At 40.2% G+C, this 24646-nt stretch overlaps 1 protein-coding gene across 1 annotated transcript; it reads right to left on the minus strand.

The window, feature by feature from the left end:
* Window positions 1–1799: 1799 nt before the first annotated feature.
* Window positions 1800–10630, minus strand: COX7A2L (cytochrome c oxidase subunit 7A2 like). The gene is made up of 3 exons (XM_014883179.2): window positions 10271–10630; window positions 3025–3156; window positions 1800–2141 (listed from the first exon to the last, which is right to left on the minus strand). Exons 1-3 carry the CDS (start codon window positions 10340–10342, stop codon window positions 1998–2000), a joined length of 348 nt encoding a protein of 115 aa, XP_014738665.1. The 5' UTR covers window positions 10343–10630; the 3' UTR covers window positions 1800–1997.
* Between the last annotated feature and the right edge of the window lie 14016 nt (window positions 10631–24646).

The raw sequence follows: 24646 nt of genomic DNA on the forward strand, positions 1-24646 counted from the left end.
AGGGAGGCCCAGGGCAATTCTGCTATCCGTGGATTCCGCCATGACCTCTAACTGCAAGACATGAACCCAGTGTCCTAGCTGGGTTAGTTTAAGCAAGCTGGGTCTAAGTGCTAAGGCTGTCATTCTTTCCACAAGAGTATTCCCACTGGCTAATGAGCTATGGGGTAACAGATTGGTTATTTTATCCACATCTGCTTTAGCAACAAGCAGAAGGTTGTTATCCTCTAGATGAGTGCTAAAAATAGTTGGTTTAAACCAAAAAAACACAGTACTATCACAAAAACAAAAAAGAAAATCCCTAACCCACCCCTCCAATAAAACTAAAACCAAATCGGAAAACTAAGAGCATGGGAATACTCTGAACAAAGCTTGGCTTCACGAAAACCTACCTGTCAAGTTTATGTGCACAATTTATCCTTTACTAGAAAATTCTTGTAGTTAGTGCTTGATAGATGGTATGTAGGGAAGACAGACAACAATCTACTGTGCTGTTTCCTCTTTCTTCTTTTTTTTCATTTTTTGTAGTATTTAACAGCCTACAGCACAAGATTGAGTGCCAGGGAAGCAGAGGCTACTGAGGTGAAAATATTTTATCAGTAGAGGCAACACAACTATCAGTTCCTGCAGAATTTATTCTCTGCTATTCTTTGACTGTTGCTGACCTTACAAAACTGTTTTTCATTTACTTAAATCTCTCCCATCCTGAAAAATACCAACATTGACTGAAACCTGAGATCACAGTACAAGCAGCTATTTTCTTTCCTAAGAAGCAGTAATAAGGCTTTGATGTAACTTAAGTGGAAAAAAATCAGAATGTTTTGAGTAAAATATTGAACAAAGGAAGTTCTAGTTTCCTTTATCAACTATTTTTCTTATTTACTTTGAAGGTTGTTTCTGCACAGTTCTGAGATGGGTTTTTGCAGAGGCTAGCAAATCAATGTTCGGGGCAGAGGAGGAGCTATGAAATAAGAGAATGCATTTTGTGAAGACTTGTATGAAACTTGCAGTTCAAGGCTATGCTATTACAAGGGAAATATAAAGGGTTGTATCCACAGAAATGTGTGTACACAAATAGCAATCTGCAGGCACCTGGAAACAGTAAGCAGCTGAATTATGACAGTGACTTGCTTCACCAAAAATTACTGTTAAATACATAGTGCAGTCTGGGAGAGGGTTTTAAGAGATTTACCATCTCAAAAAGATGACAGCAAGGTAGCTGAACAAATTTTGTGATTTGGGATGTACAAGTTGAACTTTAAGTGTACCAGTATGTTTATTTTACTACCAGGCATGCTGAAATGCTCTGAAACTTTTGAGACTTGCCTCTTTTAGTATTCATGTTGCTATCTTTATTGCATGATAATACAGTTTGACAAAGGGAGTCCAAAAACTGGTGTAACTGATGCTACAATAATGGTGCACTCTGCTGCATACAGTGATGCTACAGTTATGGAATAAATGCACTTCAAATGCTCCAGGGAGACAAACCCTTTGTCCTACCACCAGAGGTGGTGTATTATTTGCTAATATGCCAGCATTTGGAAAAGTTTCATTGCCAGCTGCTTATGTAAAATGACCTGTATAGGACAGAAACAGGTTCCCAGTATGCTATAATTAAATTATTTGCTTTTAGTGTTTTGGAAACTAGCAGCATCCTTCCACTAAGAAATGCGGTGCATAGCTCACAAATTATTTGTCCTGTCCTCTCTCTAACGTTAAGTTGGGGGAGGGATAGAAGGAAAAGCTTAACTTTCTCCAACTGTTTATAAACACCTGCAAGACAAAAACAGCTACAACCATATGTTAAAATAATGTATTTCTCTGTTTATATTGGTGTTTTAGAATACATAAGGCAACCGATTTAAAAACATTTTCTCCAAGAACTCCGATCTCAGTAATGAACCCTATGTAATCACAGGGAACAGCTTTTAGTGTGAAGTGGTACATGGAGGATATCCTTCAGAGGCGTGCTGAGAGTCCCATGAGGTGTGGTTCATTTATTTTTGGTTTTTTGGCTGTGAGGCAATGTACAGTGCTACCAGACAGTAGATAGTCCCTCCTATTGTCAGAGCCATTGTGGTCCGATAGAGCATCCTATCTGGATATCCTCGCTTCAGGTGTACTGGCAGCCCATCTGATCTCTGTGGGAAGAGTTCAAGGAAAAAACAAGCAAAAAACAAATTAACACCCATACTGAGGTCATTAAGGAATAAGCTACCTTGGATAAATTAAGAGACTTCCGAGAGGGAAACCTCCTGACAAATAGGCTCACTACAACCAAGTGTATTTTGTTTAGCAAGACAAATGAGAAGGCAAATTAATTTTGTTAGCTAAAGCTGTTAAGTGCAAGCAGAAAGAATGTATCTTGAAATACTTCTCAAGAGGACCTAGATGGGAAGTGTCACTAAGAACAGAATGTGAAAAGATATGTATAAAAAATTATTCACCAAGTCAGACTGACACATTCCAAATGCAAGTGGCATGTAAGAGAGAAAAGGGAACATTATATAAAGCACATTGTTGATACTTTAAAAAAAGCTTAACTAATTTGTTTTAAGAAAAGTCTTACATTTAGAAATTCCATAGCTAACAAACTGGCTTTAAAACTTTACTGTGCTGCTCTTACACTGCACTATAAACAGCTTCAGCAACATTCAAATTACTATACACAAAAAAGGAACAATTTGCTTTCCTCATCCACATCTGCTTTAAAGCATACACTTGGATTCCCAGAGAGAAAGGGCTTCCAATAGTCAAAATAATATAGCAACCAATTTATGAAGTCAGCAAAAAGACAATGTTACTGCATTTATCTACTTTCTGTATTTATCTCCTACACAAGGCATATATATACTTTGCAGTATAATACAAGTATACAGATTATACTGTAAATGACAGTTTCTTGACTAGACTTTACAGAATTCAGGCATTGTAGAATGGCAAAAGTAGTTAGCTACGTTAAAATAAGGACTGTTATGTCCCCTTCTCCAGTTTTCTTTAAGCTATTCTCAAAGTTGTCATTACCTGAAAAATTTTCTGTAGGTCTGGCACCTTGTTTGTACTCAAGAAAGGATCAGTTGATGGTAAACCTGGAGCAGGTTTACTTGTCCCAAAAATCGGATCTGGGGCTTTAGTGGGAACTAATGGTTTGAGACCCTGCATAAATAAAGATTAAAATATCAAGGTACATCACACTTGCAAATGTACAAATTGCTATATTACGCAGGCACGCTGCCAGTCATTACAAGGATACATTAAAGAGTATTTATCTGGCATGAAGATTTGTGACAACCACATTGCTGGCCCACCAATATCTCAGTGACAACTTGAGGTCAGAGCTTAGCAGGGAAAATAGCAGCCTCCCTTCCAGTTTCCTCATGGCATGAATTTATAGCTGTTATTTCTCTGTGCTGGTACTTGGTCCAAATTACTGCTTCTGTTACGTACACAGATTATCTAGGACTCTCTGAGCAGCAGGATTAGGATCAAGGGTCACAGTGAGGAATGAGCTTTACCTCCTGCAAGCAGGAGCCATAAATAACTGTGCCTTAAATAATTTGGATGTATAGTTTGGGGATTAAAAAAAAAAAAATAGATGAGGATCATTTGGGTTATACAGAAGTTGTAAGTGGTGCTCCAGGCCCTTCAGAGTCCCTGATATAGTGGATATTTTGTGCAGGTGAAACTACATCCTATAGTTCAGATGTTGTACTCCCCATGAGCAGCACAGCTCAACTTCCTTTCAGTTCACAAGGCTGTACTCTACATTTGCCATACCTAGAAACTACATAATTCAGTTCTGTTATTAAGGGCATAAAGTCACAGCCAATATGAGGTGGCCTTCTTGTCTTTATTACTGTAATTACATTTAACAGTTACGTTTATATATGTTTATATATGTATTAGATTTAACAGTTATGTCTGCACATGTGGCAGTGATGTTTTACATGATGGCTCTCAAAACAGCTGCAAATTTTTTTTCCTAACTTGCCACAGAAATTAAAGCATTGTACAGTTAGTTTAATGCAACAGGTTTTTATTACAAACAGAAGTAGCCACGGGTCAAGTTAAGACTGCACTGAAATTCTGGTTTCTGTTCAAAGAACCAGTTGATGCATTTTGTATTGAACAGAACTGTCTGACAGTATTTGGAGCTGGAAGCAGACTGGCACTCTTTCTTTTGTGCCAGCCATAGACCAGACATGCATTTTCCTTATGCAAATTCTCTATTACAATGGGCATTTTCAGCAGAAAAAAAGAGATTTCTCAGCCTCCCAAAATATCCTATGGAATGGTCATCAGTGCTGTACCCTGAAGATCTGGGTTCAGCTTCCCACTCTTCTAGTGCCTGACTGATTATTAGAATCCCCTTGTGACCTTTTTGATCATGTTTTGAAAGGCAGCAGCAAAACTGAATTTCTTGGTACATTCAGTACCTAACGGCTTCCTACTGAGCAGGCTTGCACAGAAGGTAAGCACTGCTGAATTATTTAACACCAGTGACCAGTTCTGACCACAGTGCTATGAAGGAAGCATCTAGGGAACTATTCTTAGGCAGGGGAAGTGACTAACTATATATTCAAGGCCAAGTACCAGATACATCAAAGGCCTTGAAGAAAGCAATTTTGGACAAGTATTTTTGTCTATAGGAACTTTAAGTACTTTATTAGATTTGTCCTTAAGAAGTTGGTGATTTGACAGAAATAACTACAGAACAGATGCTTATACTAAATGTGCAGGTGACTTCTCCAAAGCTTTTCTTGCCTTCTTGATTGTTTGTATCACAGCAAATGTGAAAATGCACATCTTTCCTGTGCCTTAAAGTTTCCAGATCTGAATGTCCCTTTTGCCTTCCTGAAAGCCCAATGTTTTCAGGAGCTGTGCCATCTAAAAACTTCAATAAATAGTTAGTAAGTCAACAACTGTAGGTTATTGCATACTTTTTCAGCCTTCAGAAATATATTCCTGCTCAGATAGTTGTAAGATCCTCTTCTGCAGGAGCCACAGCATCAGATCTGACTCGAGATACAAACTTCATTGTGAAATCAAATGGAACCAGTTCAGAAAACTCACGTAATCATCAATGTACTGGTGTAAATTACTTCCAAAGCAGCATGGTGCCACTTAAGAACACCATACAGCAATTTAAATAAAAATACTGATGTGGTTCACTAGCTTCAGGAATGAATACAAAAAAACACATGCTGCAGAAGGGAGACGGTTCAGTTTGCTTAACGCAGACACTGCATTAATTAGAGTTCCTCACCAATGTAAAATTTCACTTGAATTCCATGCATGAAATTGTGTCTTGGCCAACCCCAACCAAGCTCAGTTAAATTAGTGCAAATGTGTGGCTGTTCCAACTTGGTACTTGCCTGTGGTGATTGAGAAAAAGTGGCAAGTGTTTTATCTTTAAATACTTGCTGGGTATACCATACTTTTATGGTATTTACACCCAGCTTACTAAGCTTAACATGGCTGACGAGAAATCCACAGTGTAATGTAAAGGCTGAATTTCACTGCAGAAAATTTTTAAGAACTGACACACCTTAAATGACCTTCGGTCATGGTATTTAACATTATGAAAACCACGGGTTTGTTTTATGACATCAGTGTCTCACTACACTCTGGTTAGTACTGAGGAATTAATGCCTCTACACATTTGACCTAAGCTTCATTTAAAAAAAAAAAAGTTAATCATTAATAATTCCTCTTCTGATATTAATCTTTCATTTTTAATCACTATAACATGATCTTTTTCCAAGTCTTGGACAAAGTACAGCAGCTGTAGTTATGCAGAAGAGTCAACATTAGCTGATTTCATCAGCATGTTACAGCAATGACTTTTTCAAATGCTGAAGTCCTCAATGAAAGGTCAAGACATGTAGCTAATCCAAAAGAGCAAACAGAATTCTCTGTCTACCCTTCTGTAAAGTGTGTTTGTTTTCATGTCAGAGGTCCGAAGATCTTAGAATCCAATGCATCTCTTGGTTGGCCATCAGGCTCTAAGTTAAAACAAATTTACACCTCGCTAGTATGAATTTGCAAGTTGTATATACATTTTCCTGCCAGCAAAAATACTTAAGGATTTGGAGCATAATTTAATGCAGATAGCAGCACTTAAGTTTTTAAATGTAAGGGGAGTTGCCCAAACAGACCTGAGAGTGAGAAAGGAGAGAAAACTGAGGTAAGGGCCAAAGGGAAATGGGGCAGTGACTTTGGGGATCAGTATTTTAGAACATGCATTGAAATAACTTTTATGAACCTACTGAACCTAGACACTTCTAAACTAACTAGCAGGTCCTTCACAGTAGAATACACCTCACTGCCTAAAATTAAATATATTTGTTATGACTAACACAAGGCTCTTAGGTAAAACCACTTGAGTCTTTCTTTGTACATGGATGATGATCCAGTGACAGTGATTTTGTGTACGTATTATCTAGGGCATAAAAGGTTACATATTATAGATTCTCACCAACTCGAAGCAATTCATATTTGCTAAACTCAAAATATCTGTGGCTCATGGGGGCTTTAAATAGCTACAAGCAAAATAAGATGTACCAAGTGAAGATACTGTAGTACAAGTAAGTTTCTGCTAGCATCATGTTCAGTAGAAGAACGAGGAAAACTTCTTGTCCTCATCTGACACCATTTGGAAGTGGTCCCAGTGTCTGTACTTTAAACATAAGCTAAGTCTTTGAATTCATATTTTTATTGAATTTGTAATGGTTATGGCAGTCATTATCCTCCTAAATATGAGTAGTTTTGAAACTATTTCACTCCTCAATTAGCTAAGGAAGTTCCCATTTATTCAAACAAATTGTTCAGACTACTTTATACAACTTTGTTAAATGTAAAATCAAGTCTTCTAAGCATGCTAAGTCTGATATGGAAAGAACAATACAGATTTCAAACTCAAGAGATGGTTTTTTTGTTAGTATAAGCTGTTAGTTATGTTACTGTCAGCAAAATAATTTCTGAAATCCATTTAGACTGATATTTTGCAAGCCCACAGAAAGCTTAAACCTGCAGCAAAACAGCACTCTATTGGGAAGCACCAGAATGTAACAGCACAGAACAAAGAAAATTATTATACTGCATATTTTACTAAGGAGAATTTGAATGACAGGATGTCTTCACTTTTCCAGAAATATCAAAATATATAGAAGCATAAAAAGAAAACCACTTTACATGCTCAGCTACAGTTTTCAGAAATGGAGCAATGAAATCAATAGGAAAAACATTACTTTGTTTTGGACTTAACACCTTAACACTCATAGGATTACCCTTATATTTCAGTTGCTGTTTATTGAAAACACTTTTAGCAGACTGATGCATCTAGATGTGTGACCTGGGAATTCAGTCAAGCTTGGGGAAAAAAAAAAGGAAGTTATACAAAAAAGCTGGCATAATAACACTGTAAAAAGGGATTGAAAGTAACTTTTAAAAATGTAACTTCCAGAAAGGAGGTTCTTTGCTGTTTAGGCTTGAAGCCCTTCCTTCTTCCTACCCCAAGCCTTTGCTCTCTACTGAATAAATGAAGTATCAATGTTTATTCTCTGAACATAACTTTGTCTAGAGAGGTAAGAAGTGCCCCAATCACTGCAGTAGTGCTGGATATATTGCTACTGTGTAAGTGCTATACATATGAGAACATGATCTATTCTATCTGTTTCTTGCATCCCTGACCCCTGACAGCTATCCAGGAAGCCTTTCAAAGTGATGGGGAAAGACGAGGACAAAAAGCCTTCTTGGGACAGAAACTGCCATATCAGAAGCCGTCTGTTATCTCAATGTTTCTTTAAGATCCTAGGGTAATTCAGGATGGAAGGGCCCTCTAGTGCTCTTTAGTCCAGAGCAAGGTGACACCAGGTTGCTGTGGGTTTTGTGTGGCCTGGCCTTGTGGCCTGAGGACAGAGTGCACAACCTCCCACTCTGGGCAGCTGCTCCTGGTCTTTCCTTCTGTCCAGCCTGAACCCTTCCTCTTGCACTTTATGCCTGGTGTCTTTTGCCTTCCCACCATGGACTACTGTGCAAACCTCAGCTGGCTGTCGACCTCTGCTGAACTTGCCCCACTTGCCATTCCCACTGCAGGAGGCCCCACAGCACCTCAATGTGATGCATTAAGTGCTGAGCAGGGGAGAGTGTTGCTTTCCTCTATCACCAGCTCACAGGGTGACAGAGCCAGGAGGCTGCTGGCTTCCTGCCTGGCAGAACCTCCAGAGCTCCACCACAAAGCTGCTGCCACCAGCCCCTCAGCTGCCACCTCAAAACCCTGCAGGGGCTCTTCCTTCCTGCACAAGCAACTGTGCCTTTTTTCCATCGTGGAAGTTCACAGAGCTCCTGTCAAATCATTCCCACACTCCTGGTAGGTCCCTCTGAATGGCAACTCTACGTCAAACATTTTGAGGCCACTCCCTTGGTGTTTTCTGTAAACTTTACAGGAGTGCACTCTATTGCCTGCTCCAGGATAAAGCCCTGCAGTAACCTGCAGCATTCCTCTTGTTAGGAGCACCCTGGCAGAGTAAGCACTGTACTCAGTCTGATCAAGTTCTCTTAAAAAAATTAAAAATAAGAAGTTGCGTAGTTGTCCTGGGCCCCTTGAAATCTAAGATTTTACAGCTGCTTCACAAGATATTCTTGCTTGCAGAAGATGATTGGATTTTCCAAGTAAAACTCTCACAGTCAAGGATTCCCAGGAAACCAGAACTGTAAAGTAGGTTGCTAACAGAATTAACAGGCTAAGAATGAAATAGCGTTGTATATCACAATTAATCTACAAGAATGTAGTGACTTTAACAAATTTCAGTCACTTTTTAAAATTAATTTATTGGGAAAAAGATCAACGATAACTTTGATTTCATTTGTGTTTGTGCATCTGTATCTACTTTTTTTCTTAAGACTTGTGTTGTTTAATCAGATGTTTGCTCTTTGGAGGCAATTCTTTGAAAGGCTGACTTTTTGAAATCATTCTTATAATTCTTAACCTCCAGTTATAAGGTTTCCTTAGGGTTTTTTTAAGCTGTAAGAATTTAATTTTTTCAAACTTTACTCAGAAAATGGAACATGGTGTAACAACCACACTGCATTTGTCCCATGATAAAACCACATTACAAATCTTCCTAATATTACTTAGGAATTTATGCTAATGTACAGAAAAGCAATTCCTGCGATTTATTTTCACCAATATGCAACTCTCACGCCTTGAAATGACTGATGTACTTGGGGTTTGTTCTGTCCTCACTCAGATTTGCTTTGCTCCTGAAGAATTAACCATGTACTTTCATTCTGCACTTTCACACTCTGTGTGAAAAACATAAGCTTATTGAACGCCATCTTAAGCTCTATACAGTTATTTACTAAGTTGGCATTATATAGAGGAGATGTGAGTTTCCAGTTTGCATTAAACAAGTTTTCATGGATTTGTATCCTCCCTGGGAAGGGTTTTAATGCTTTCAGCAATTGGGGATTCTTGTTGCATGTATGGACCAGAGACCAGTGCTATTCGCATTTGCCAGCTGCAAGTTACAGTACCATGTCCAGTTCTGGGACCCCAATTTCAGAAAGGACACTGCGGCGCTGGAGTGTATTCAGAGAAGGGCAGTGGAGCTGGGGAAGGGTCTGGGGCACAAATCTTATGAGGATGGGGGTGTTTAGCCTGGGAAAAAAAGGAGGCTCAGGGGTCACCTTGTCACTCTCAACTCGCTGAGAGGAGGGTAGCCAGGGTCAGTGTCTTCTCCCAAACAACTAAAGACAGCATGAGAGGAAATGGCCTCAAGCTGTGACAAAGGAGGTTTAGGTTGGACAACAGGAGGAATTTCTTCACAGAAAGGGAATTCAAATATTGGGACGGGCTGCCCGGAGAGGTGGTGGAGTCGCTGCCCCCGGAGGTGTTTACGGTGCCTGGACGTGGCACTCGGTGCCCTGGTCCAGCTGACACAGAGGTGCTCGTGACAGGCTGGACTCGATGATCTCGGAGATTCTTTTCAACCTAACTGACTCTGTGATTCGGTGACTTTAAAACCCCGCCAGGCACTGCTCAACTCCAGAACAGCCCTCTGTGATGAAAGCTCGTTAATTCCTTGCTATAATCCCCCCGTACATCCCAAAGCGGACTCAAGGGCTGCAGGGCAGAGCGCGCGTCCCGTCTCGCCCAAGGTCACGCGAGGGGCCGGGATACGTTCGGTGCCCGTGGGGGCGGCCGATCCCTGCCCGGCTCAACGCAGGCCCGCGGTGCCGCAGCCCCCGCCCGGGTGCGGGCTGTTACCTGTGGGGTGTAGGCGGCGGCCGCCGTGGCCCCGACGAGGCGCTGCGCGAAGCCGCTGAACTTGTAGTACATGGTGGGCCGGGGCGGGCACCGGCTGCGACGGCTCGGCCGAAAGGACCCGCCCCGCCCGCCGCCGGCTTTTCGGCGACGCCGAAACCTTCAAGGGCCCCACCGGATCAGGGACGCCTGCGCGGGAAGGCGCGGAAAGAACGAGATAAAGTTTTTAAAAAAAAAAGTCCGAACAATTACAGCAGCCTGCACCAAAGCAGTGCGAGCGCGCCTCTCCCAAGCACGCCTCCCGCTCGCGGAACAAACGAGGTCGGCGGCAATTTCCAGTCAGGCAGAAAAGGGGAACACCCTGAGCGGCGGGAGGGACGGTGGGCGCGGGATGCGAGCGCGCGGTGGGCGGGGCGCAGAGGGCGTGGTCCGCGTAAGCCAATCGGCGCAGGCGGGAAGCGAGGCTCCGCCCACACAGGGGGCCGAGGCGGGGGCGGGAGCGCGCGGGGGTGTGGCCCCCTCACAGCGCTGCCTGGTGATCGGGGCGCGGGCACGGCTGGGGCGTCGGGGCGCTGCTGTGGCGGGCTGTGCAGCGAGCCGGTAACCACAGAGTCACACAGGCTGGGAAACACCCTCCACAGCATCGCGTCCAGCCTTTGAGACATCACCGCCGTGTAACTAGACCGGGCACTAGGTGCCATGTCCAGGTTTTCGTTAAACACCTCCAGGGACCGTGATTCAATCACCCCCCCGGGCAGACCATTTCAGTGCCCAGTCACTATTTATGTAAAGAAATTTCAACCTAAACCTCCCCAGGCGCAGTTTTGAGGTCGTTGCCTCGTCCTGCCGCCTGGGAGAGGCGGCCGATCCCCACCTGGCTACAGCCCCGCTCAGGGAATTGTACAGTGACAAGGTCACCCCTGAGCCTCCCCTTTTTCTCCCTAAACACTCCCAGCTCCTTCGGCTGATCTCACAGGACTTGTGCTCCAGACTCTTCCCCAGCTCCACTGCCCTTCTCTGGACACACTCCATAGCCTTCCTGAACTGAGGGGCACAGAACTGGACATGGGGCTCAATGTGTGGCCTCACCAGTGCAGGGGAAGCCTCACATCCCTGGTCCTGCTGCTCACACTATTGCTGATACAGGCACACTCGAGAGAGACACTGAATATTTATTTCAGAGTTGCACAAGCCTGGGTCCTCAGTGGTGTTCCACTAATCAAGCACCCCAACGACCAAAACTTTTCTACTTTGTATGTATTTTAGCAATCAAAGGCATTAATGGTAATTGGCTAGAGGTTATCTACTTCTCTTATTATTTAGTATTCTAAATTCTTCTATTTGTCAATGATTTTCTCGTTTCCCATGCTAATTAGTCTGCATGCTTAGTCTTTCTCTTCTCTTGGGTCTGTGGGTTTCTTGAGTTAATGGTCTGAGTCGGTGGTTGCCACCTCCCTCTCCCAGGATTACCTTTTACCCAGCTCAACCTCCTTCAGCACAGTTGCCAAGTTGTCTTCCTTGTCTTGGGAGTTCCATCAGATGTCTTTGTGGCCTGTAAATTCTGCATTCTTTGTGTCTACTGTCCTTGAGACATCCTTCTTCCTAAATCCTAAACCTTTGTTAACCTCCCACTAGGTCTGAGACCACCAAATCATGTCAAGCCCTAGATCTTAACAAGGTTTAACATGGCAATTCTACCAACAAGAAACTTGCCTTTCTAAGTCCTGGACACCACTTAGAGCTTACCTGTTAGCTGCCATCTGTTTCACAGGTTAGCTCTCCTTTTTTTATTAGACTGAAATGTATGCAAAGATCAAACAACATCTTTTCTTAAGAAAATTTTTCATATTTCATGTTTTGCAACAGATACAGCAGTGGTTTTGTTTTCTGGGACTAAATCGCTGTGTCTCCACTCTAAAAAGTGATTCACATGTCTCTCATCAAGGGACTCCCCTCTGTCCTGCCATCTTCTGAAAACATCTGAAATGTTTAATTCATTGCATAAAACACAGCTCTTGATAAACAAAGTCAACATCCTAAACCGGGGGACTGTGATACGATGCTGCTTCTGATTGTGAATTTAGTGTTCCTGGGAAGTCAGCAGCCCCTCATCTGCCATAGGACATGACACAGCTGGGCCCTGCACAGAGCTCATGGGCCTGTGGTGTTCCTTGATCACTCCATGCCTGCTGTGGATCCCAGGCAGGTGCCATCTGGCATGCTGTTAGAGACCCAGAGCATCGTGCTGTGACAAGGCTAAAAGCATGAATTCATGGCTGGAGTTCATGCTGTGAGTTGGCTGATATTAAACATTCTGAGGCCTGGCTAAAAAGGATCATTTGTTGCTAAGGTTTAATCATTAGTGACCTCTACCAGTTAGATCATTGCTCATTGAGAGTCCCACATGCAGTTTTGAAGATATGTTTGCTATAAAAATATCTGTGGTCATGCACTGAGTGAAAACTATTAAAATGTGCTTTGCTTATAAACTGGGGGAAGATCTATTCATAGGAGATATTTTAGAGAGTAAAATACCCATATAAAATGTGTGATATGATTTCTTTACCCACCCGTGTAACGCCTTCTACTTAGATTTTAGAATTTGAGTTTGGTGCTGGCAAAAGGGAGCCTTGAGTTGTCTTGGATTTATCCCCTTTTGAACAGACATCCTATACAGGGTAACCACTCCTCAGTAACAGAGGAAGGCCTTGGGAGCCCTGCACATCCATTTACTTGTGAGAGCAGGGCTATAAACCAAAACTTTGGGTCTTTGCTGCACCAGTTCTTACCTGTGGCTGTTGCCCTGAAGGCAGGTTTTCTTCTTGAGGAAATTTCAAGCCCACAAGCTCTGTCTGTGCTGTTCTCCTATTGAGAGACCTAGCTCGGTGCTCCATACATAGTACTCTGAGTGGATGTTCTGACTCTGTGTTAGGAACATTAACCGGGGAGGATATGTTATTTGCTCAGTAAGTAGGAAATTTATGGAAATATTTTGTAAATGTTACAGGAAGAATTGTGAAATCCCTGTAGCTTTCAAGATTAGGCAGTAGTCTTGAAACTTCCAGTAACGAACTGGAAGATGTGCTGCATAATTTATAGTTGAAAAGAATTTGCTGATCAGGATTCTATTTATTCCTGAGAAAAAGAAACCAAAAGTGGTTTGATGACAAGTCTGTAATGGAAGAAGACCTTGGAGGTGTGGTACACATATTCTTTTAGAGTAGAATGATGTGAGTTATAGATAGGTTTGTGTGGTATCAATCCTGACCTTTTGAAACCCATGGGATCTAGCTTGTATTCTGGGTGTATTTTTCTGCAGGTTCATCCAGTTAAGTTCTTCCATTATTTGCCAGAAGAAATAGGTGTGCCTGGTAAGCTCACTCACTGTGAGCTGTGTCATATTTTGCTCTTCTTCCTTTTTTTCCCATATGAATGCATGCTGCAGTACCACGTGAGCACAGGTTTTGGGGTAGGTCATGCCTTGACATAACACCATTGTACAATTAGTTCTTGCTTCGTTGTTGCTCTTGAATCAAGTTCTCGAAAAGTCATTCAATATTGACTGAAAGCCAGAGAAAGAAAAGGTTCGTGCCCTGGAGCTCCAAGGAAGCTGTGAAAAAGGTACAGATATATCCTCTTTTTCAGTTAATCAATTTAAGTCTTGATGCTTAAAAGTAAGCTGTGAAACTTTGTTGCTGGCAAACTGTTGGAACAAAACCTAGGTGTGATCTCTCACTTGTTTTAGCTCACAGAATTGAAGATGGGGAATTGTTTACCTTGCAAGAGAGATGCATGGGAGGATGACATGAATAAAATTACAGTTACAAATGGAAGTTCTGCTGTTGTTTGTGTACCACAGGAACATGAGAACATTCCATGGCAAGAAAAAAAAAATAGCATAAAGTCTTTCCTTTAAAGGAAGAAACTTGGTTTTGTCTTAGACTTTAGGTTCATCACTTCCTTTAGCCTCTAGACTTTTGCCAAGACTGCTTTGCTTATCACACTTGCTGACATAGTGGATAATCAGACTGTAAAGCTTGCTGCTGTAGGAAGTTACTGGGCAAAATGAGGCCACTCACCCTAAAAGGGTTCAAAGAAAGATTGGGCATTTTGGAAGACCATAAAGCTTTGTACAGTTAACATAAACAAAATGCCCTGGAAGGGAAATACTTCCTGCTTTGGATTTTAACCTGAGGTCTCACTTTTAGACACTGAGACAAACAATTCATGTGGACTGGCGGTTGGACATCTGGTCTGTTAAGGATCAGTGTGGTATTGGCAGCAGCTAAGGAAAGTAGGAACGCTAAGGAAAATAAGATCCTGTAGTTTATTCTATTTTTTTTTTCAGATTTTTAAGATCACTGGTTTCTTACATGCAAGTTTCTTTATCATGGCTTATTCCTGGAATAGCACTAAGATTATGTTTCAAGATGAGTAGATCTCTGGGAGGGAATGAAGGAAGCAGAGTACTTTGAGCTTATTCTGCCTTCTTTTTTTTGTTGTTATTGCTGTGATTATTGTATTTATTTTCTTTTTGAGGATAAAATAAATAACAAAAACAAGACCATAATCATTTGCTTAATGAACAAAACCTTCATATGCTGATCATTATTTCAGCACAGATGTCTGTAACTCAAATTCTGTCAATCTGCCCATGCAACTCTGTTCTTGAATTGCTGAGAACAACTGTGTGGGTGGATGTAGAACATAAAATTGCCATGTGCACTTATGTTTTGTTTATGCAGTACTCATTTTTAAGAGTACTAGATTGGATTTGCTTAATATTTGCTTTGTGTGTGTGTGTATACATAATATTTACAAATCCCCAAACTAGGAGATGATCACCAAGATAAACTCTATTAATGCAAGAGGCTGATATTGTAAACACATTTCATTTGATTTATCAACTGAAAGAAATAAAGTCTATTCACAGACTAAGGTGGTAGTTAACTCTAAAACTTGTACCTGAATTTACTGGTGCTTTATCGCCCATATGTACTCCATACAGCAGAGATTACTTAGAAATAGGTTTCTGTTGATAACTAAGAGATTTTTCTTTCATAGATCTGTCTGAAAATTATTAAAAATTGTAGAGTATTTTAAAATAGTAATAGATTTAAAATATTAATATAAATTTAACCAAAGTTTCTAATATAAATTTAACCAAAGTTTTTACTGTGTAACTTTCTCATAACAGAATTCTTGCCTTTTTTTTGAAGAAGATGGTGTTAGGGAGGCAGCCATTTATATCTTCTCTATAAATTTAGAAGTAATTCTCTATTTCACTTCTGTTTTCTGGGCCCTTCCTTGTCTTGAGATAAGGCTTCTACATGTGAAATACTTCATAGAGATAGTTACTTACTAGCAATTTTGGCAATAAGGGCATTGTGTTCAGTATTGTATGATGGGGATCAGGAATAATTTTTAAGGTGTTGAATCTTATCTGGGGGTGTCTACGTCTTGTTACATATGTGTAGTATTCTTTTCAGGTTCCCATGCAGAACTTGCCTTAGAAAGTAAATGAAGGAATTGAAAACTTTATGATGTCATTATTGCAAAGCCTAAAGAATGAATAACACTTCTAGGGCAGTAGGTTCTGTTTTTTATATACACCGTTTCTTTGCAGTTGTGTATTACCTGAATAAAAGCAGAATGGAAATTGTGAAAACAGTGCTTTATTCTAGGTAAGCAATATTCTTTTATTATATATTCTTTTGTCCTCCAGTTTCTAGATGTGAAAAGCATTAGAGGAACCTACAGTAAATATTGCTTCACTACTTTTCAGCTTTGTTGTCATTGCTTTTTTTCTCCCCCTTGATTTTCAGAATTGCAGAAGCAAAGTAATTTTTTCATCTGATTTCATTCTATTTTTGAAAAAGTAATTTCAGAATCTCCAGGTCCTATCTCCATGGCTTATAACGCTTCCCAGTTTTGAAATGCTGCACTTTAAAGTTGGATATTTTGCCTCTGGCTGCTGACTTTGACACAGATAACCAGAGTTCAAAGTTTCTGCCTGCATACTTTCTATGCTTTTTGCTGCAACACGTTTTCTTCTTTTACAACCAGAAATGAAATCTCATGATTGCAGTACTTTATTAGTCCTGAACTTTTCCTTTAAACACTGTGTGTGTAAGGAAATAGGTTCCCAAATAAAATGAATGGTATGTCTGGACATTGAGAGGTAAAATGCATCTTCAAGGTTTTCTGTTTTCACAGTGCAACCAAAGTCTTCTTTCTTCCTTTTCCCTCCCTGGGCTGTAAGCATTTCTCTCTCAAATAATCTGCAGTCCACAGCAAAAGTTTCTTTTTCTCAGATATGTTATAGATACTGGAGGAAGATGCATTTTCCTTGTATTTAATTTCTTCTTTTCAGCATTTTCATGTGCAAATTCACAGATTGGAGTCCAGAGACAACCACATCCTCAGTGCAGTATTATAACAAACTTTCCTGAATAAGGCAAGATTATATTATAGACAAAAAACCCCAGACCACCAAAAACCTCCCTTGCAGTTGTTGTAGAGGAAATGTTCTGTACAAATGTGTCATTTGAAAAAGATCAATAGTAAGGTGTTGTGATGGACTGGAGAAAAATTCCATGCACTGTTTCTCAGTATTAGCAATTAATTACAATTTTGTTGGAACTGCACAGGACAATTTATGCCAAGGGGCTTGACTTGAATACCTAAATCTTTTGCTTTCTTGGACCAGTGCCCACTTGTCAGTCATACTTAATTTTAGTTATTATCAGACACATTTCAGAACATTCTCTACAGCTATATTTGGACTTAATCTACCCTTTCCCAACAATAACACTGCTCTGTATTTACTCTAGCAATTCCATGAGAAGGCGATAATCAATGAACATGTAGGATTGCCAACACCAGCTGCTCAAAAATCATGAGATTTGGTTTAAAAACTTGTCAGTTTATTAATATTCTAGTACATGTCACGTTTTGCCACTTCTCTGTCACGCCTCAGGATATAAGGAACGTGCATAGATGAAAGTCACCTTTCCTGTCTTGAGTTTTAGTAGCAATTTTCATAAGTAATAAATGTCAAAAGTTAGAAACTTCTGTGTTGTAATGTCCTGAAGATACAAACTGTTGGAGCTCTACCCCCTAAATTAGGGCAGAGTGATCTCTGGATATGTACTGAGGCAATACTCTTTGAAAGCATGCAATGAATTCATGCTGTTCAGGAAGAAGCAGGAATAACAGAAGTTTTTCCACCAGAGGATCCGTGGTTACTACTAATTCACCAGCTGGTGCCTTGAAGTAGCAGTACTTTACACCTAAGCATCCTTGTGAGAGCACTAGACAAGTCTTGTAAAGTCTTTTGGTTGTGTTTTAGCTAAGGATGTGTCTGATATGCAGAGCTAAAGAGTAATTTCCTGGGTTGCTCCTGGACACAGTTTTCCATAGGAAGGAAACTCTTACAGCCTTTGGCTGAGTCTCTGGACTGAGTGAATAGGAAACCAGGACCTTACAGTGTGTCTGCCATGGCTGTCAGACAAGATACAGTCTAAGAAAAGTCTGGACCTGCAACTCTGGTGGAATGTCTGCAGTTCTGTGGATCTATAAATGTAAAAGAAAAGTTGTCCAGTGTGTTAGAGAGGAGACATTGAAATATAAGGAGCAAAAAGAGATATTTTCTCTGGATGTATTCAGCAGAGAAGCTTTTGGAGTGAACCTCCAAGTCATACCTGTGCTTTGGTTTCTATCCCTGAGCAGGCTTGGAGCTCACAAATGGGATAGCATTTGGGATAAATTTGGGCTTCATGGTTGACTGAGAGATGCACTTAAGTAACGCTATGTGCTCCAGATGGTGTGGGTCTGAGAATCTCTGCATCATCTCTTTCATTCTGCACATCACTCCTCTTCTGTCCACTCCTCCCAACAGTAAATACAGCCTAGTAAATTGTGGAAGATGGGATGCAAAGATGGATTTTCTGGATCTGAATACCTGCCTAGAATCCCATTCACAGCTACTAACTATAAGCTCTTCTTCCAAGTACTGCTGTGGGATAAAGCCATTCAAAGCTGTCTGAGCTATCACTGTACTCAGGCAAAAGGTCCATCTTGGCTCAGATTGCTTGTCAGCAGACTGTTTTCTAAGGGGTTTCTATTTGACTATTCACAAACAAAAAAGAAATACTCAAGTTTAGTAGTACCAATGTCAGTTGTGTGTTTACTTGAGAAATCTTCCTTACAGAAAACATTCTTTATTTATGAATCATTTAGCACATCAGATATAACATTAAAATAGATTTCTGCCATGAGATCAGTGTCTCCTGCATTGAAAATAGTGCACAGTTTTGATGACATTTATTTTTGAGGATTGTATTCTGCCAGCAGCAGGAACCATTACCCCCTGATAACTTTCAGCTGACAGTCTGCTAATTATCTTTCCTACAGTATCCTGTAGTCTCACTGACATTATGTAAGCATATTCCATTTATGGATTAGTGTCTCCACATGGCATTGTAACTCCTGTTTCAGGAAGTCATGAAGGTGTTTTGATGTGTCTCCCCTTTGCCTTGCCACATGATCAATGATGGCTTTCCTTTTTAAATACGCTGTTGTTTTATACCTGTATATGCTTTCTTACTGCCATCAGCAGAGGGATACTGTAAAACTGGGAGTACAAGGAGATGAAAGAGCTGTCTACCTCCTTATCACAGCATTTCCCTGCACAGGAGGAAGAAGTTTAGAAGATTAGGTTACCGTGTGGGAGAACACTGGTAAAGTCCCGTGTGAAGGGAAGAGGGAAGCTCAGTAACAGCTCTGCTGGGAAGAGGACTGAAGTGTGCTGGAGTGAGTAGAGTAACAGCAGGGAAAGCTGAAAGGAACTGTTCCTGAGCCAAGTCCTTGCACACATTAAAGGGTTGCAGAAATAGGGAGCCCTCCAACTAAATGCTGCTAGCAACATCTGCCTCTGCATTGTGCAGGAACTTTTCTTTGGCAGAACACACACAGCCTTACAGAGCCTATAGATAGATTGGGGCTCTTTGTACTGTGCTTGCATCTCTATTTATAGATTCCTCCCAAGGAAGGCATGACCTGTGTGAGTGCAGGGCTCTGTAGGTGGATGGAAGCACCTGCTGACCACGCATCTGAGTGAAAATTTTGTTGGAAATATGTCTTTTGACAATATCCTCTTTCCTAAAGATTTTTCACAGTAAATTTTGCTGAACCATATCTGGCTCCCTTATCTTGCGTAGGTTCTGTGATGGCAATTGCTCACGGAGAGTTTCATTTGGCTCAATATGTAGCAGCCTAGGCTTTTAAAATGGGAAAATCTGAGTTCTGTTTTCACAGGGAATATCAGAGCTTGCAGTACCATTGGTGGGACAGGCATGTTCTTTTTAGAGTGCTGTATCCTCTTCTACAGCCCAAGGGAACTGAAGAGGAGCGGTGAGGAGGTGTAGAAATAGAGATTTGGCACCATGATTTTACATGCTTTTTGCTTTACATACTCTTGATTGTTTCCCCTTCTGACAGTTCTCTTTTGCAGATTTTGCAGTGTGGATCTGATGTGATTATGCTTTCCTGAAGGATTCCCCATCTCCTTTAGGCTACAGTGTTTGTTGCTCACTGTTCAAAGGCAGAAGGGAAATGCTTCTATGCATCCTCAGAATTGCTGGAGGCACCGCTTTGACTCCATTAAATTGCTTGTCCTAGATCCAGTTGCCACCAAACAGTGTCAGAGTATTATAATTTGAACCTACAAACTCAAGCTTCTTAGCGCTCGCTAAACACTTGCCTTGTAATGCAGAGATTACACTAATATAATAGGAACCCAATTACTACAAATTCTCTCTTTTCTTTCACAGTTTTTTAAATTAATAGAGCCATGTTAGGAGAGCTTCAGGGGGAAATGAACTGAGATGAGCTCAGCTGTTTGGAGCGTGGTGCTAATGACCAAGATTGTGGGTTTGATCTCTGTGTGGGCCATTCACTTAGGAGTTGGACTTTATGATCCATGTGGGTCCCTTCCAACTCAGTATATTCTGTGATTCAGAGGAAAGTAATGAGATCTACATTCTTTCCTTACAGGAAAGTTTCATGGGTAGAGACAAGGGAAACAGTCTCAAAATGCTATTAAAAGCACTTTTATTTAAGATACTGTATACTTTCAGGGTAATCTAAGAGCTGACATTGATTCCTAAAGTTTGAACTTTAGGACAATGCTTATGTATGTTCCCTTTTGTTCCTTTTTGGATGACTGCAGTCTTAAAGTTTAAAAAACTTTCTTAAAACAGGTTAGAAGAAAAACAAATCATAAAATATTATTTGTGCATTTCATATATAAAGAGGAAACAAAAGATCTAGGAGAGAGTTTATGGATTACTGACGGCTACAGGTAAATAAGTGCTGGTTTCTACAATGGACTTAATTTTTCCATTGAACTGTAACATTCAACCTGAATATCTTTTGATTCAGGATAACTGTATCTCATTTGAGCAGAGAAAACTCTAGTGCTTATCTTCTTGCTCCAGTCCCCCAGAAAATTTATGTTGTTTTAGCTGAGCTTTTGTTTCATACTCTTTTTGAAAAGCAAAATAGTCAGTATTGTTTGTAGTATATTCTTTAAAATAGTAGGAGAAAATGAATAAGGATGTCACTTTGGAAGCCAAGCTACAGCTCTGAACACAGGACCATTTTGCCACATGTGTTACTGCATGATGGATCCTTGGAGCATGAGGAGTTGGCTGGCATGGTGCTGGCCACAGCTTCAGTCCCTGTCAGCAGCAAAAGGTTGTGTTAAGAGTAACAGCTATCATGATTAAAGGCAGTGTAGGGACTCTCCATGCTGAGATGCCACACTTTCATGGGAGTTTCCAGTGGTCATCTCTGAAAGGAAAGAATGTGATTTTTGGGGAGGTTTAAAGTCAAAGCCTTCTGTTGAATTTTGTGTGTATTTTGAATTGTTGCCTGCAGAATTCAGTCCCCGGGGCCCCTTAGTGTGGATGCCTTATGCTTTCTGGTAGTCATTAGCACTCCACAGAAAGGGAAACAATTTCTGAGTGGCATGAGACAGTGCCAGAGTCTCTCTCATTCTCCTGACCTGAAAGACTGCATCTGCACAGGGACACATTCAGAAAACCTTTAGATGGAAGTAGTAAATCATAAATGTAGGAGATACAAGTTGTTGTCACAGCGTGTAACCCAAAGAAATAGGTGGAAGCTTTTTCTTTTAGCAAAGTAGGCAGGTATTAGTTGGTTTACACTTGCCATGCATGAGTGATCCGGGGAACTGCTTTTTAGCACAGGTCCTTGAGGGACAGGATGCTCAATATAAATAAGAATATACTCACAGAAATGAAGGTAGGAGAGCAAAGAACAGGCAGGATGGGATGGCAGACACGTGGGCTGGCACTGTGCTTTAGTAATACTTGGTGTCAGCACAGATGCCAGCAGGTGGCCAGCAGCAGAAGGAAAATGGGGCAGCTAGGAAAAGGGTAAAAATCAAAAGGTGAAGAAATGGAATGGAAAGTGAGTCAGTTAGAAAGGACTTCGTTGCATAGAGCCTTTTGCATTTTTTAACCTCTCCCCATCCATCTGCTTTATTTCCTTTTTTCATTAGTCTTCCACTTGCTCTCCATAATATTCCTGTAGTTCACGTGACAATCCTGAACTCTTAATAAGGGTAAGTCTCCAAACAGGAAACATAAATGTGTTAAGCCTTCTTACCAATATTAAACTGGTTTCTTCAATACAGCAGTGAAAGCCTAACGGTTTCCTCGTAGTTGCTTTGAGCATTACTCTGTTACATGCTGGTGAAAGTGGATCAGCCACTGAAAGTGTTCTGTCCAAGCTTGGCCAGTTTGTTTTACAGCTTGGTCGAAACAGCAGTTTAGAGTAATCAACCAAAAAAAGCAAAGAAGTACAAATCTGCAACTGCAACATCCCACTGGTAATGCAGCTCTCAAGTCCATCTTGTTGGCAGAAGCAGGTGGCCAAAGGCAGATAGGTGATATTTACTGCAGGGCTGAGAAGGGATTTTAATGGCCTGTGGGATGTGAAGCACCAGGATAAGACTCTGGACCAAGGATGGAATGGGGATGATTTAGACTATTTTTTATTGCTTTGTAAAAGCTTTGCTTTGCATGACTGTTTTTTCCCATTATATATGACATTTATTGTGGAGGAGGAGAGATCTTCTTATCCTACACTGACACAGAGAAATGTATGGATATTTATTCTAAGCTATCTAATCTGAACTGCATTTCAAATGTGAATGAGACAGTCTGTCTGAAGAGAACGCAAAGGTAACAGCAGCCTCAGTCTGTGGATGTTAATATTTAACCTTAATGCTTCTTGAGTGAGCATTAGGTGAAAACAAAAAGAGAAAGGTCTAAGAAAACAAGATAGAGATGCTGAAGATCTGCTATAACAAGAGGAGCAGATGAGTTCATGGCCTTGGTCTGGTGTTGAGGACAACTTGGTATTTATATTCAAGACTTTGTCTTCCATAAACCAGATGACAAATAGATTTTCTAAAATAAAACAAAATTCATCGTAGCTAAATCTCAATCACTGCTGGTTACCTGGCTCCCTTGAAGAAGATTTTTATTTTCAGGCATATCTGGCTTTTAAGTCTCTTGAGTCAATAGAGAACAAAAGGTTTCTGTGGCCTATAGGCTGAGTTTCAGAGAACCAAAGAAGTAGAGCTTAAAGACAGCGCACCCAAAGGCAGAGATATTCAAGGAATCCATATAACTTTGAGGGCTACAAGCAAGAATCTCAGGAGGGAATCCTGATTTGTATTTGTTTTCATTTAAGTAATTTTGTTAGTGATGCCTTTTTTTTCAGTTAGCCTGTGCATGACTATACTTAGTGAATACATTCTTTGGATTGTTTTTCCTCTTTTAATCTTTAATGGCATGTATACAATAGAATCCTTTTATAGCATCGAGGATTCAAAATGCTATCCTAATAAATTACTCCAATTTTACTAATTCATAACATCCCATCAAATGTCATCAAGTTCAAATATTAAACCCTAATGACAGAAATCCTGGTTAGACACTGTGCTGTCTGAGCACAGCCAGTGCAGCTGACAAGGCCTTTAGCAATGGAGATAACGCTGTCTTCAAAGTGCTGTGTTCTCAGTGAGGCTTTCTAAATTGAGAAAAAAAAAAGTATGTCAGCACTTAGTACTTAATAGTGTATCAGGCTCAATAGATAAACTACACTCGTGTTACAGAGAAATGCCATTTGGCTTGTACTGTTATGTGCTTTTATTTGTGTTTCACTATTGAATTGTGGGATTTTTGGGAGAAGCTGTAGAGTTCTTAGTACAACAGAAACTTGGTCCATTCTGTGCCTCCTAGTTACTACAATACTGGTAAAACAGCAGTGCAAAAAATATAAAAGCAGAAGTGGAGGATTTCTGGAGTGCATGGGAAAGAATTCCAACATTGAAGTTCTAGATTTCCTAGATTTTAATGATTTTCTTTAGTGTTTTCTTTTTTAAATTCTTATGGCAAGAAGTTTATAATATGTTCCCCAAGGCAGAAAGAATCAATCTTCTTTTGGAGGATCCCATGCATTTCTAGCTGTATCTCAAATTGATGGAAGGTACAAGTGCTGAGCATATCTGCAAAACAGTAAAACTGTTTCAACATTAAAAAATGCCTTCTGCTTCCAAATATTTTAGAAGTCATTTAAGGAAAAACACTTCTAAAAAAATACTTCTATGACTATGTGGACATCTGCTTTATTTCTTCTGTTTCTTCTCTGATTTTATGTAAAAGATTTAAAACTAATAAATAACAGAACTTAAAATTCTCATGATTTCCAAATGAAAAGTCTGTTCATTCTCATAATAATGCAGAGGATTGATACCAGAATAGTTTATAATTCAGTGATCTCTTAAAATATTCAATTTTTTTTTTTTACAAGAATATTAGTTGTGAAATTATTTTTTTTTAAAGTACCTTTGAAATAGCTGCATTTAAAGCATCAAGAGAATATCTCTGATCCATTCACAATAATGCAAGGATTGCACTGCTGAAATTTCTGGTTGTGTTGACATTCCAGAATGAATTCTGTTTTGATGTTTGGGGTTGGTTTGGGTTTTTTTTAATATAAAAAAAATTCAGCGAACTTAAAGCAAATTTTTCCAGATTAATTTTCAAAAATAATACCTGAGGAATAATATATGTGTTACATGGCAACTTTTCATTTTCTTTTGACAGTCCATAATTATGATAGATCTTCAGTTGCTGAAGAATAAGCCTGTGGATGTTTAACTTTATTTTTTTGCTTCAGACTTACTTCTGGATCAAATAATTAAATTTTATATTGATTAAAACTCCTGGGTTCTAAATGGCAAACTTCTCAGTAGCCAAAAATTGTTAAAGAAAAAGGTCT

The sequence above is a fragment of the Sturnus vulgaris genome, chromosome 3 (assembly GCF_052056855.1).
Source record: "Sturnus vulgaris isolate bStuVul1 chromosome 3, bStuVul1.hap1, whole genome shotgun sequence".
NCBI lineage: Eukaryota > Metazoa > Chordata > Aves > Passeriformes > Sturnidae > Sturnus > Sturnus vulgaris.